The sequence below is a fragment of the Bubalus kerabau genome, chromosome 16, assembly GCF_029407905.1.
Source record: "Bubalus kerabau isolate K-KA32 ecotype Philippines breed swamp buffalo chromosome 16, PCC_UOA_SB_1v2, whole genome shotgun sequence".
NCBI classification, from domain to species: Eukaryota; Metazoa; Chordata; class Mammalia; order Artiodactyla; family Bovidae; genus Bubalus; species Bubalus kerabau.
The window spans coordinates 69,717,419-69,731,916 of record NC_073639.1 but is presented as its reverse complement, the minus strand read 5'-3'; the positions used below and the strand labels follow the sequence as shown (position 1 = coordinate 69,731,916).

General features: G+C 51.8%; 1 protein-coding gene across 6 annotated transcripts in view; it reads right to left on the bottom strand.

Annotated features, from left to right (window-relative positions):
- MYO18B (myosin XVIIIB) overlaps positions 1–14,498 on the bottom strand; it is a 228,925-nt gene that overhangs the window by 151,992 nt on the left and 62,435 nt on the right. For all 6 annotated transcript variants that reach the window (XR_008703644.1, XM_055550888.1, XM_055550887.1 and 3 more), the window contains 4 exons: positions 13,279–13,471; positions 10,037–10,117; positions 7,823–7,970; positions 2,122–2,281 (listed from right to left, as the gene is read on the bottom strand). Coding sequence is in view for 5 of the 6 variants with exons in the window: in XM_055550888.1 (XP_055406863.1) it covers positions 2,122–2,281; positions 7,823–7,970; positions 10,037–10,117; positions 13,279–13,471 (582 nt within the window). In the remaining variant the exon portion in view is untranslated. The remainder of the gene's footprint in view (positions 1–2,121; positions 2,282–7,822; positions 7,971–10,036; positions 10,118–13,278; positions 13,472–14,498) is intronic.

The following is a 14,498-nucleotide window of genomic DNA, read 5'->3' as shown; positions in this document are numbered from 1 at the left end:
AGGCCTCAGGCTCTCTGGCTGCCCCGGCCTCTCCCCTCCACTAGAAGCCTGTGGGTGACTCCCCTGCAAATCCAGGCCCCACCCAGACCAGCCCTCAAGACCCTTATCCATCCCCACTCTGGGCCCAACTGACTACACAGCCATTAAGAAAATGAGTCTTGCCAGATGCACGGAGGTTGCTAAAAGCAGTTCCATGCCTTGCGGAGCACGCAGACTGACAATGGTGCAAAGATGCTCGTGTTGCAACAGAAGTCTGGGGAGACAGCCTGGAGAGCCCCCTGGAGGCGGGAGCCCTGAGAAGGCAGGCTGTGGGCACCCTGCCTGGTACAGGGAGAGGAGGTAGTGCCCACAGCCCTGACCCTGCATGAGGATGGCCCCATCAGTGGCGCTGGGAGACCCGACCTCTGGTCTGCAGTATGCAGTGTGGCCTGGGGCAGTCACGGGTCCTCTCTGGACCCCCCGATACACGGCACAAAGGTTCAGTGAGCATGAGCACCTCCCGGGAACCCCCCCAGCATCCCTGAGAGACTAGAGGGGCTCAGGAATCACAGTGCTACACAAGCAGTCCTGGTGAATCGGGATCCTGACTGCAGAACCACGGGCTAAGAAGAAGCGCTGTCTGCCCTCAAACTCACCAACCCGTGGCTCTCAAGCCTGGAAGACACCCTGCTGGGATTTACTGCCGCACTCCTACTTGTGAGCACACGCTGCTCCTTGTCCCAGAAGGTTCCACACTCACCAGGCCACCTGGCTAACCAAGGTGTGCCTGCCCTTCCCCAACTCTACACCTCTCACTCAGCTTGAGGGTTTCTGAGCAGCAGGGGGATTTATAAGGAGGCCACAAGATGTGTGTTGAGGGGTAACCATGAACCAGGTTCCTCAACAAGCCATCCACTCTGTTATGTCACCAAAGCCTTACATCACACTTGTAAGCTTGGCAGCATCATTCCCACTTCTCAGACTGTGAAACTGAGGCTCGGGTCATGCAGCTTGAAAAAGGCAAAAGCAGAACCTGAGCATCTGCCTGACTCCAGAGCTGTACAATGTGGCTTCACCCAAAAACCCTGAGGTTGCAGAGAAGGAAAGGGGCTGCCCACAGTCACCCAGGGGGCACAGGGCTGGGCTGGGCCTGGACTCAGGTCCCCCGGCTCCCCCTACAGCACTCTATGTGCTTGTTAACTCTCCTTCTGCCCCATCCTCTGACTATCTCTCTCTCTGGGAGCTGTTTCCCTGAGCCCCCACTAGATTTTTCCAATCAACGCTGACTATCCGGCTCTGAGAACGCCTTCCAAGGATCACTTAGACCCAAATTGTATTCTGACTCTGCTACTCTTTTGTTATGTGGTCAAAGGTGAACCACTTCGCCTCCTGGGGCCTCAGTTTTCTCATTTATAAAATGGGGCTAGGGATACAGTTGTTGTAAGGATTAAAAAGACCCTTATAGGAACTTCCCTGGTGACCCAGTGGCTAAGACTCATTGCTCCCTATGCAGGAGGCCTGGGTTCGATCCCTAGTCAGGGAATGAGATCTGCATGCTGCAACTAAAGACACAGCACAGTCAGATAAATAAGTAAATAAATATATATATGTTTAAAGACCCTTATAAAGTTCTTCCTCTGATGCCAAGTGCACAGCAGGGAGTTAGTAACCGTGGTCTCAGCTTCACACGCGCACGCACACACACACACACTCCCCCAACAAGCATTTTCCAATAGCTCTCTGAATTCAAGGCAGCCCTCTGCCAGCACATCTGAGCAGAGCAGTTAAGAAATGCAGTCAGCTTTTTTCAGGCTGCAAAAAGTTATCACTTCGGTTTTATGATCCCCTAGTTGGAGGATGTCCATAAAAGTCCTCCCAGTCACATCATCTCCCAGATACTTAATGAATAAGAAGTCACAGCTTCCTAGCTTTCGTTCCACCTCCCCAGACGGCCAGCTTTCCTCCTTGGCTGGACTCAGGCCAGTCCCAGGAGATGCTGAATCGCTCCTGTTAGAGTTACAGGTCTTTGTGTCATTAGGGAAGGGTCCCCGTACCAGCCCTCCATCACTGACGGCTGCTATGACTGCACAGCCCCAGCGCCTCGAACACCCCCCACGCATCCCCAGCCCTGGCTGGGCTCACCTGTTCGAATGCTGTAGGACCTGGGGGGCGTCCAGGGCCGAAAGGTTGGGTTTGGCCCTGTGGAGCCAGCCCGTGAGGTCATAGCGCACAGGGTCGTGTCCCAGCTGGTGGGCGATCTCGCACTGGAGGGGCTGCTCACAGGTCCGGAGGGCAGAGGCTCCTGAAAGCAGACACAGGGCATGAGCGCCCGGCCTGGCGGGGACACTCTGCCATCGCGCGGCGTCTTTGAGAACACACTTTTCCCATTCTGATGTGACTCAAGCCTTCAGTTCTGGGCACTGCGTTTCCCCTGCTCTGTGCACTTACACGCACAGCTTCCAGCCCACATTCCGTTCCTCCTGCTTCCTCAGTCAGTCTTTCTGATGTGGACTGTTTTTAACGTCTGTATTGAATTTGTTACAATACTGTTTCCGTTTTACATTTTGATTTTTCGGCTTCGAGGCAGGATGTTAGTTCCCCGAACAGACATCTAACCCATGTCCCCTACATTGGAAGGTGAAGTCTTAACCACTGGACCACCAGGAAAGCCCCTCCTCCTTGCTTTCTTAAATCGAAGATACCTGCGTTCCCCAATTACCATTAGCACGTACCATCTTTGTGATTTTAGCCAGAACCATGAATCACATGGACCGTTTTTTAATGTTTTCTTTCAATCGACTCAGTTTTACAGGTAAAGTCCATTCGTAAAGAAGCATTATACTGCAGGTTTGGTGTGCCAGCTATATTTACTTTCTAATATTCATGGAAATAAATACACAATTATTAAATATTTTGAAAATATGTGTAGGTACCACTTAAAATTGTCTGGAATACCAGTTGCCAAACAAACGCACAGCAAATTCTTGGGAGATGCTGGTGGACACCTGGTTCCAAGGGACAGAGTGGGAGAAACAAAGGGGCTTGGAGTTAGAGAGGACCTGGGTTCAAATCCTGGCCTGACAATTTTTTTATAGTGGGACAGGGGCCAAACCACCTAAACCTCTGAGCCTCGGTCTCTTCCTCCGCCCAGGGTGCACCTTAAGTGAGAGGCAACAGCCAGCGAGCCCCACGTATTCTGCTTGAGTGAACGTTCTCATTAACTCAGAGCTAATCGGAAAGCCCCAGAGGCAAAAAATAATTTTTTAATACCAAAATGTCTGAGTTAATGTGTCTATCAGTCAGTCCAGGACAAGAATTGCTGCCCTGGGACCTGAGAGGCTTCCCGTGTCTTCAGGCCTCACAGAGAGAGGAAAAGGCCTTCGAGTCCTGCCCCCACCACACCCTACAGGATACCTCTGCTTCTGGCCCCGCTTTCTGTGTCTTTAGGCTAAAAGTCAGGATCCAGGAAACACTCCATTTGAGAACTCTGGTTCACCCGATTCTGCATCAGAGCAGAGCAGGGGATGGGTAGGGAGGAGGCAGTGGCAGGGGTCCACAGGGCCCTGCTCTGGCCCAGGCCCTGGGGAGATGGCAGAGCACAAGACGAATATCCTCTGACCTGGGGGGGTGGGGCGCATATAGGGAGGTCATCAGGCTGATGAGAAGCAAGCCAAGAGAACAGGTCGCCAAACATCCCAGAACCCAGAAGGGGCCCTGAAGGAGACGAGGAGGGCATCAGGAAGGAAGTAGTGTGGCTATAGAGAGGACAGGGTCAGGGAGGCCTCTGTGGAGGAGCGCCAAGCAGGGAGCCAAAGGAGGAGGACTACAAACGCTTCTGGGTACACCCGAGCCCCTCTGTCCTCACCCCAGGCCCGGGGGTGTCACCATCTTACAGGCGAGGAAGGAGGTGACTGACTACAATGCACACACATTGCAGCTAACTAGTGGAGCATGGGTCCAACCCAGCACGCTTGGGTCCAGTGCATGGGCAGGCTTCTAACAGCTCTGTCTCTTGGCTTTCTGTGGGTCTGGGTGAGTTTCCTCCTCTACAGTCCCCCAGGAAGAAAATAACCGTTCCAGAACCCTGGAGACATTTCCTGAAGACAGGGCCCACAGGGTACTCCCCAGAGGTGGGGTGTGGTGGTGCCCACACTGTCCGGCTCAGACTAAGGGCCCCACAAATAGCAGTTCTGACTGCCCCTCCTAATGGCAGAGGCCAGTACCTCAGAAAACAGAGGTGACCTTCTGGAACAGAGGACCATGGGCAGCATCACACCAAGCACTATGACCCCCACCTCCAGGGTGAGGGCAGTCCAGGGTCGTGTATATTTCATGACTGTGTCAGTAGAAAGAAGGATTGATATTAGTAATACATAAATACATTACATTGGTTTGCTACAGCTGCCATAACAAAGCATTACAGACTATGTGGCTGGAAGCCCAAGGTCAAGGTGTTGGCAGGGTTGGTTTCACTGAGGCCTCTCTCCTTGGCTTGCAGATAGATACCTTTACTCTGTGTCTTTCTTGGTGAATGTCTGTGTCCTAATCTCTCGTCTGAAGGACCAGTCATATTAAATTAGGACCCACCACAGTGACCTCCTGAGAAATCTGTATGCACGTCAAGAAGTAACAGTCAGAACTGGACATGGACAACAGGCTGGTTCAAAGTTGGGAAAGGAGTATGTCAAGGCTGTGTATTGTCACCCTGCTTATTTAACTTAAATGCAGAGTATATCATGAGAAATGCTGGGCTGGATGAAGCACAAGCTGGAATCAAGATTGCCAGTAGAAATATCAATAACCTCAGATATGCAGATGACATCACCCTTATGGCAGAAAGTAAAGAACGAAAGAACCTCTTGATGAAAGTGAAAGAGGAGAGTGAAAAAGTTGGCTTAAAACTCAATATTCAGAAGACAAAGATCATGGCATCCAGTCCCATCACTTCATGGGAAATAGATGGGGAAACAGGGAACAGTGAGAGACTTTATATTTTTGGGCTCCAAAATCACTGCAGATGGTGACTACAGCCATGAAATTAAAAGACGCTTACTCCTTGAAGAACAGCTATGACCAACCTAGACAGCATATTAAAAAGCAGAGACATTACTTTACCAACAAAGGTCCATCTAGTCAAAGCTATGGTTTTTTCAGTGGTCATGTATGGATGTGAGAGTTGGACTATAAAGAAAGTTGAGCGCCAAAGAATTGATGCTTTTGAACTGTGGTGTTGGAGAAGACTCTTGAGAGTCCCTTGGACTGCAAGGAGATCCAACCAGTCCATCCTAAAGGAAATCAGTCCTGGATATTCATAGGAAGGACTGATGCTAAAGCTGAAATTCCAATACTCTGGCTACCTGATAGAAAGAACCGACTCATTGGAAAAGACCCTGACGTTGAGAAAGATTGAAGGCGGGAGAAGGGGCCGACAGAGGATGAGATGGTTGGATGGCATCACTGACGCTATGGGCATGAGTTTGAGTAAGCTCCAGGAGTTGGTGATGGACAGGGAAGCCTGGCGTGCTGCAGTCCACGGGTACGCAAAGAGTCAGACCCAACTGAGTGACTGAACTAAACAGTGACCTTAGTTAAACTTACTTTAACTCTTTAAAGACCCTGTATCTATAGAAAGTCCCATTCTTGGGTGCTAGGGGTTAGAAATTCAACATATGAATTTTTGAGGAGGGGGAATACAGTTCAGTCCACAATATATACTTAAAACATGTGTTTGCCTTAAAGTCCATTTTTTTCTTCTACTTTTAACAGAAATTAAAAGATTGTTGTGGACCCCTAAGAGTACTGTGGGCCCCAGGCACAGCCTCTCCTGGGCCCAGGCAAGTCACCACAGAGCCAAGCTCTCGGGAGCCATGTGGGTACTAATGCTCTGGGTGTGGTCCCGGGAGAGCAGCTGGATCCATCAGGTGCAGAAGCGCTCCACATGTGTCCCGGAGAGAGGCTCCAGCCCAGCAGCACTGAGCGCTGTCCACGTCTTTCTCCAGCTCCTCCCCCAATTTCTCATAAGCCACTCCAGTCAGAAGGTCACCCCAAATACTCCCATCGGAGCTGCACTTTTCTCAGTGGCCAGGGACCTCCACGAAGCCCAGTCACGGCCATTCTTCAGCCACGCCTCACTCAAACTTTCAAGTAGTATTTAACTCGGTTGGTCTGTCCCTCCTTCTGAGGCTTCCAGGATGCCACACCCTCTCATCCCCACTCCGACATCCCGGGCCACTCCTCCCCAGCTACCTTTGCTGGACACAAGCCTTGTCCCTGGAATGTCCCAGGGCCGAATCCCTGGCCATCTTCACTGCCAACCTTCATTCCTTTAGTGATCCAAACTGAAACTGTGGTCCTCCATGTCTTCTTACAGATACTGGCTTTTTTCTTTATCATCCATCTCCTCTGCTGGAACTTCAGCCCCTCGGTGGACAGTTTTGTTTTGTTCACAGATGTATTTCTCAGCCTACATTTCAGGTGCTCCAGAAGTATTTGTTGAAGGAACCAGTGCACAAACAAGCCCACAATCTGACTGCCATGCCAGGTGGGACCTGGAAGACTCCGCAGTGCATTGTCTTCTTACAGGCCTGGGGGCGTCCTGGTGGAAGGGGGCTTACTCGAGGCTGAGGCAGACATGGCTTGTGCTGAATCTGCCTTCTGACATGCACCGTCTGGGTGATCACAGACAAGCATTCTCTACCAGCCTCTCTCTGGAGCTCACTTTCCTCATTCTGGGGACAGGGCCGGGGGGTAAGAATACGGACCTCTAAATACGGGACAGAATTTGACCAGACACTCTACACAAAGCCCTGAGCTCGGCCCCTGCATGGAGTGCACACAGCACTCCTCCAACCCCTGGGAAGACAGGGATGGTATTCTTCGTTGTATCACAGCCTCAGACTCGTCAGTAACAACTGGCAGCTGATGACCAAGCTCTGCGGGTACATCCCCTCACCCCACCAAGGCAGTAGAAATTCTGGAGAGAAGGCAGCCAGGGCAAGCTCCATCTCCGTTGTTCAAAATGCTGTGAGATTGGTTTGGCGCCACATTGGTGAAACTACAAATAGATGGACTTGAACTTAAAGCTGATGGATGCCAAACCCCATGGTCTCTGAACTCAGTTTCAGCTCCAAGTGTCCACTCCCTTGCACTTCTCCTCTCACCAATCCAGCCCAGCAGCCAGTGCTCGGCAACTCCGGAGTCTGCCCACCTCCCCAGGGAGGCGGCTCCTCTCACCTCCCAGCTGCCTTCCTCTCATGTCTCCACAATGCAGTCTGGGGAACCTTCTAGAACCCGAATCTGACCATAGCTCCCACTGCCTAGAATCCCACATGGCTTCTCATTGCTCTTGGGTTAAAACCAATGTTTTCTGTGAGGCCTGCCAGGGCTGGAGGTCTGAGCCCATATGACATCTCCCTGTTTGTCCTGCACCGCACCCCTAGCTCTCCGTCAGATTTACCTGCAGGCCTCTCCCGAGAGGCCCTGGCTGCGGGAGAAATAAGGTCCGCCTGACACCCACCACCAACCCCCAGTCTGCCATCTCAGGCTCAGGAGACCCACATGTACTTATGTGTCAGCTTCTCATCTCCCACCCCTCCCTCTCCCCAGCAAGGACAGGGGTCCAATCAGGCTGTTCGCCTCCGTGTAGATTAGAGCCCACTCAGAACACATGATGAATACATGAATGGATGAGCACATGAATGAATGAAGGCGCACACCCAGGCGGGTGCACAACCCCCCCGAGTGCAGGCCTTGTCAGGGCTTCGAGGAGACAGAGTCCACCTCCCACCGGGAGAGGTGATGAGGAGGAGAGGAGCCCCCTCCGCCACCCCGCTCCCTCCCTCACCTTCAGCTCCAGCTCCTTTCTTCTCAGAGGCGGCACAGAGGCGCTCGAGCACCATGCTGTCCTGGGAGCCCTCCACCCGGACCTCCTCGTCCAGGATCCAGAAAAGGCCCCTGGCGTCCTCAGCACCTCCTCCGGCTGGCAGGCGCACCTGGAGGGAGACCCAGGATACACTGAGGAGCCCCCCGAGAGAGACTTCTCATCTCACCTAGGGAGTCGGGGGTCTGTGGCCCAGGCATCATGACTCAGACGTGCTGCTCTGGATCCATGCTCCGCTCACCCCCAGACTCTCAGTGGAGAAGCCACAGGACTACCAATCTATTGGTTACAAGGGTCTGGATCCTGCCTCTGTCTTCATCTCCTGGATGACCCCGGGCAACTTATTGCCCCTCTCTGAGGCTCATCTTCCCTTCTGCAAAATGGAGACTGACAACACTGTCCTCCAAGGTGAGGATTTAGCCAGAGCGAGCCCTCTGTACACCACACATCCCTGGCTCCACGTGGGCAGCTGGTCTCCTCGTGCGCAGCCTAACATGAAAGGATGAATCCCATCCCCATCACGTCCTCTTAGAAGTCTTTGTATTTTTTATAGTAAAATCTTGAGAGGAAAAAGGCAACAAGAACATCTTAGAGAAAGTGAACTTGCCTCAACCACACAGATGTGAAATTTTAAATCCAGCGCCAGCATCAGAGACCCTCCAGGCGACCCCTGCATCTCCACACGTGGGAAACGGGGAGAGGCCTGGGGATCTGCAGGGCTTATCCGAGGGTCCCCAGTGAGCTAATGTGTCCAAACATGGTGTCAAACAGTTAAAGAGGAAATGTGCTGTGTATGATGGCCAACGGTCCCAGTGTGCCCAGGGTCAGGGGCTTCCCAGGACATGAGGGTTTCAATGCCAAGGTCAGCAGCGTCCCTGGTAAACCAGGACAGTTGCTTACTCTGACACAGGAATATCAGTCCACACCCCACTGAGAGGGGTACAGCGAGGGGGAGGGACACGTCCAGGGTCACATGGAGAGGCCCAGGGCACAAGTGTACCTGCCCCTGGGATCCTGGGTCTTCACCATGGCCTCTCTTGCTGGAGCTGAAATCTACAGCCAGCCCCTCCCAGCTGTTCCAGCCACTGCCCAGGAGTCCTGGGGACACCAGGATCTTTTCCTCCTCACACTGTCTGGGTGGTCCCTCAGGCTCTCCCCTCCCAGAAAGGGAGGAAGTAGGACAGGGACAGGGACCCAGCCCGAGAGGCACCAGGGAGCAGCAGAAGCTGCCGTGAAGGGCAGGCAGGGCTCATAGTCAAGAGTGCTTTGCAGGACAAGGTGCAGCCCGCTGCGAGCTGAGAGAAGCCAGGGAACCGGGAAAAGGTGTCCAAGTGCAGGAGAAACGTGACCAGCAGGACACCTACTGGGCATCACCCACCCTGTGGGGCTGTTTGTCCCAGATCTCACGGGTGTTCAGGACAACCCAGTTGTACTACCTGTTGTTCCCATGTGGGTGATGAGAAAGCCGAGGTTCAGAGAGGAGAAGTGACGCGCCCAAGGTCACCAAGATCAGCTTGGAGCCCGGCAAGTTCCATGGCCTGAGCCCTTTCTTTTACAGCAGGTTGGGGAGAGTTGGGGGGTGGGGCAATGAGGGAGGCCAAATTCCAGTATGATGGTCATGGACTGCTGAGAGAGGGCTGAGCAGAGCAGCAGATCAGGGGTCAGCACAGTGGGTTCTGGGGGCAGGGAGAGGGAGCCAAAGACTCAGGGATCCCCAAACTAAAGTCTGTCTGCCTCCAGGGAGCTCAGGGGCCTGCATCCAGCATCACCCCCATTGTCCATCCCCAGGGGCCCCTGACTGTCCCGGTCTCTGCTGGGTGCAGCATCTTCGTCTGAACACCTGACCTTGCCAGGTGACAGTGCCTGGAGGTCACCGGGTACCAGCCCTGGAGCGCCCCGGCTCCGTCCACAGACTGCAGGCATGACTGCATTCTAAGACGCCGACTCAGACTCGGAAACTGATGGGATTGAAATGCTGGTTGTCTAGGCCACACCCTCTGACCAATCAACACAGAATCTGGGAGGGGGTCCCCAGGGTCAGTGTTCTGAACAATCCATGGGTCATTTGAGGTGCGAACAGAGCTGTGATCTAGTAGCTCAAAGTCTCCAATCCACCAGTATTTCGATAAAAAGCCCAAGAGGCACCTGAGAGCCGTGGTTCACGGGGCCCTGTGTTACCTGCGAGGGGGTCTGATCCACCACGGCCACCGAGGTCCCTGGGGATGACTCCGGGAGGTCAAACTGCACAGGAACATCTTCCTAGAAAGTCACACAAGTTCAGCATGAGTTCCTTCCGCAAGCTGAGGGGGAAGAAAACGTCTGGAGGAGGCTGAAGAGAAGTGAGGGCTTTAATCTCACACCTTGGCCCTTTTACTGTTATTTTTCATCGTGGTACTATACACATGACATGAAATTTACCACTTAAACTATTTATTTGTTTGGTGGCACAGGGTCTTGGTTGCAGCGTGTGGGCTCTAGTTTCCCTGCCCTGCCCTGTGCTGTGCTCAGTCGTGTCTGACTCTTTGTGACCCCAGGGACTGTAGCCTGCCAGGCTCCTCTGTGCATGGGGATTCTCCAGGCAAGAGTACTGGGGTGGGTTACCATGGCCTCCTCCAGGGGATCTTCCCAAACCAGGGATTGAACCCAGGTCCTCCGCACTGCAGGCGCATTCTTTACCGTCTGAGCCACCAGGGAAGCCCCAAGTCCCTGACCAGGGACCAAACCTGGGCCCCCGCATTGGGAGCGTGGCACCTTAGCCTCTGGACCCCCAGGGAAGTCTGCATTTAGATCACCTTTAAGGGCACAGTTCACCAGCATAAAGCACGTTCACATCGTTGTGCAACCTTCACCACCACCCAGCTCCAAACTTTTCATCTTGCAAAACTGAAACCTGGCATCCAGTGAACACGAGCTCCCTGCTTCCTCTCCCCATTTCTGTCTCTATGAATGTGACCACTCTAAGCATACCACATGAGCAGAATCACACAGGATTTGTCCTTCCGTGACTGACTTGCAGCAGTATAGTGCTGACTTGCTGACTTGCTTAGTATAGTGTTCTCAAGGCTCATCCAGTCACAGCATGTGTCAGAATTCCCTTCCTTTTTATAGTTGAATGACAGCCCCTTGTATGAAAACATCACATTTGTTTATCCATTCATTCACTGATGGACACTTGCGATGCTTCCACCTGTTGGCTATTACCAGTAATGCTGTCATGAACATGGGTGTACAAATCTCTCTTTGAGACCTTGCTTGGAATCCTTTAGGGTAGATACCCAGAAGTGGAATTTCTGGATCAAACGGTGGTTCTATTTTTAATTTTCTGAGAAAACACCATACTGTTTTCCACGGCAGCTGCACCACTTTTTATTCCCAGCAGTCCACATGGGTTCCAGCTCCTCTACATCCTCCCCAGCAGTTCTTACTTTTTGTTTATTTTTCCATTTAGTGGGTGTGAAATGGTATCTCAGTGGGCTTTTGATTTGCATTTCCCTAAACTAGTGATGCTGAACATCTTTTCAAGTGTTTATTGGCCATTTGCTCATCTATTTTGGAGAAACAGCTATTCAATTCCTTTGCCTGTTTAACCATTTTCTTATTTATCTTTGGTTGTGCCGTCTTTGTTGCTGCGTGGACTCTTCTCAGATGTGGCAAGCAGGGGCTACTCTCTAGTCGTGCAGGCTTCTCACTGCAGTGGCTTCTGTTGCAGAGCATGGGCTCTAGGGTGTGCCTGTTTCAACAGTTGCACCTTCCAGGCTCTAGAGCACAGGCTCAGTAGATGTGGTGCGTGGGCTTAGCTGCTCCAAGACATGTGGGATCTTCCTAGACCAGGGATTGAACCCATGCCTCCTACATTGGCAGGTGGATTCTTTACCATTGAGCCACCAGAGAAGCCCTTTGCCCATGTTTAATCAGGTTCTTTGTCTTTATCCTTTTAGCCTTGGTACGAGAAGAAAGGATACAGACCAGGATCCCAAGAGCATCCTAATATTGTCCATCCTGCAGGGTTGTCAGCAATCATGGTGAGGTTATCAGGAACTGACGACTCAGTGCAGACCCTTCTAATATTTACTGAGCACCCAATAAGTGCTGGGCTGAGTGCTAGAGAGAGCAAACAAACTCTGGAAAACAACAGCCAGCATACAAAAGTAATCAGAAATGTCCAGACCACGCAATGTTCAAAGATATTCATCACGGTGTTTTTTCTAACAGCATAAATGTGGAAATCTCCCAGGCAAACTCCAGGAGATGGTAAGGGACAGGAAGCTTGGTGTGCTGCAGTCCATGGGCAGTTGTGTCTGCGAAGAGTCAGACACGACTTGGCTACTGAACAAATGTGGAAATCACCCAGGGGTCCAAAGGAGAGCTGAGATAGAATCTGACGTAACCAGAGACATGCATCCTTTCTAAGAGCTGTGAATGGTGGAGGGAATGTGAACAACATAAGGCTATGAGGAAAAATCAAACAACAGAATCGTATACAGATGGACGCGAAATCTACAGAGAAGACCATGTATGGGGAAATGGCTGGCGTAAGATACTGACAGAGGTAACAGTGGTTGCCTCTGGGTGCTGGGGTAAAGGAGATGGTATTTTCTGCTTCTGGACACTTATTTGCACTTGACAGTTTTTAAATAAAGAACATGTTTTACTTTGATAATAAGAAATAAAGTGAAATATTATGGGGAAAAATATGATGGATGCTACCACATGTGGAATGACTAATACAGATTAGGCATTTTCTAGACCACTTCATCAAATGTTCAAAACAGTGTCTTTACAAGGTGTGCTAACACCAGGGAGGAAGGAGGGAGTAGATGCCAGGGGGCATCTGGGGTGCTCACGGTATCTCCTCTCCCCTGGGTGGTAGCTGTGTGAGTGTGTTCAGCTGGACAAATTCACCAAGATGAGACGTATACTCTGGATTTAGGCACTTGTGTGTGTAAATGTTATAGTTCAATTTAACTTTTTTTTTTAACATAAGTAAAGGCAGGCATGCAGGAATGAGCCTGAACAGGTTTGCATGCAGAGCCTCCTTGGAGGGTTGCTGCATATTCACCTTTGGTGGATGCTCCCATGTTATGATCCAGAGACTGTGCACACCACACGATTTTCACACACAGGTGAAAAGGGCATGAAGGGCCTTCCACAGAGAGGTTGCAACCTAACTGCTGGAGAACGGTTCAGCTTGGGTGTGTGGGTGAAGAGGAACTGATCAGCCCAAACAAGGGATAGCTGTGGGAGCAGGGCCTGAGGAGCCCCAAGCTCTGAACTGTAAGAGGCCATGGGAGACAGAGGGAGATGGGGGAGGAGCAGAGGCCCTGGCAATGAGGCCTGCAGTTTGGGTTTTAATCAGTGCTGGACCAGACAGCATGAAGCTAAACCCAGGATGAGCACCAGAAGCCCCAGGCCAGCCATACCTCCCGGAATCGCTCCAGCGCCGAGACGAAGGTCCGCTGGTAGAAGAGCAGCTGCAGGCGCTCGTGGACGTAATTGTGGCACAGCTCCTCGAAGGTGGCAGCCCGGTCTCTGCCCTGGTGCCGGGGGTTCTGAAAGCCCGGAGAGTCCACCACCATGATGGAGGCCATGGAGAGGTGGTGGGAGGAGAAGGATCTGTGGGGGAAAGGAAAGGGGCCCTGAGAGACATGGAATCTTAGAGCCCTTCTGGTCCAGGCCCCCCACTCCCCCATCACAGAGATGGAGAAACCAGGGCAGCATGCTGGGCAGGTCTGCAGACCCAGCAGAACACACTACTTGTGGGCTGTGTGACTTTGGGAAAGTTACTTAACCTCTCTGAACATGGGCTTCCCCCAGTGTTAAATGGTGGGAGGGATGAATAGGAAGACCCAGGGGCTGCAAAGAAAAAAAAAAAAAAGGAGCTAAAGGATGGAAAGTGCCTCCCCTGGACATTGCAGGCCATTAGGACGCATGCTCTCTCCACCAGGCCAAGACTGGAGAAAATACTTGCTTAAGGCTGCACCACAAATTTGCTATAACGTTAAGACTAGAGCCTCCTTTTCTTTCTTAGTGACACGTGGCATCAGAAAAACAACTTTGTTCAGTATCTGCCTCAGTTTACAAAGCTCTCTCAAGCTTCACCTCCCTGGATCCTCTTGACAAATCTATGACGGTGGATGGAGAAGGGACTATTTGCATCAAAAACCAAGAGTTAAGAGACTCTAGAGTCACATGTGGGTTCCAACCCTTGCTCAGCCATAGCGGGGCTGCGTGTCTTGGCAGAGTTGCCCAGAGTCTCTGAATGTCCGCCGTGGAAGGGCTAACGATGGAGACGAACTCAGAAGGCTGGTGGGAGGGCTGGGTGTGATAAAACGTCCATGGCTCTGAACATGGTAAGCGCTCAGTGTTTTTTGCTATTATTCCCATCAGCATGAGCAGTTATGTACATGAGAGTACTAAGTTTGAACTCAAGTGCTTTGCTGTTATTTGCTGAGGTTTTCCATCTATAAAATGGGGCCAATAAGACACACCACACAGACATGCTTGAAGATTAAGTGAGTTAGTGTTCAGAAAGCCAGATGCCTGCTGGGCGCTTGTAAACGGCAGGACGGGCAAGTGTCGTCATCACCAATACACCCATTTCCCGGATTCGGGCTCCCAGAACCCCAGAGCCAACCAGGAA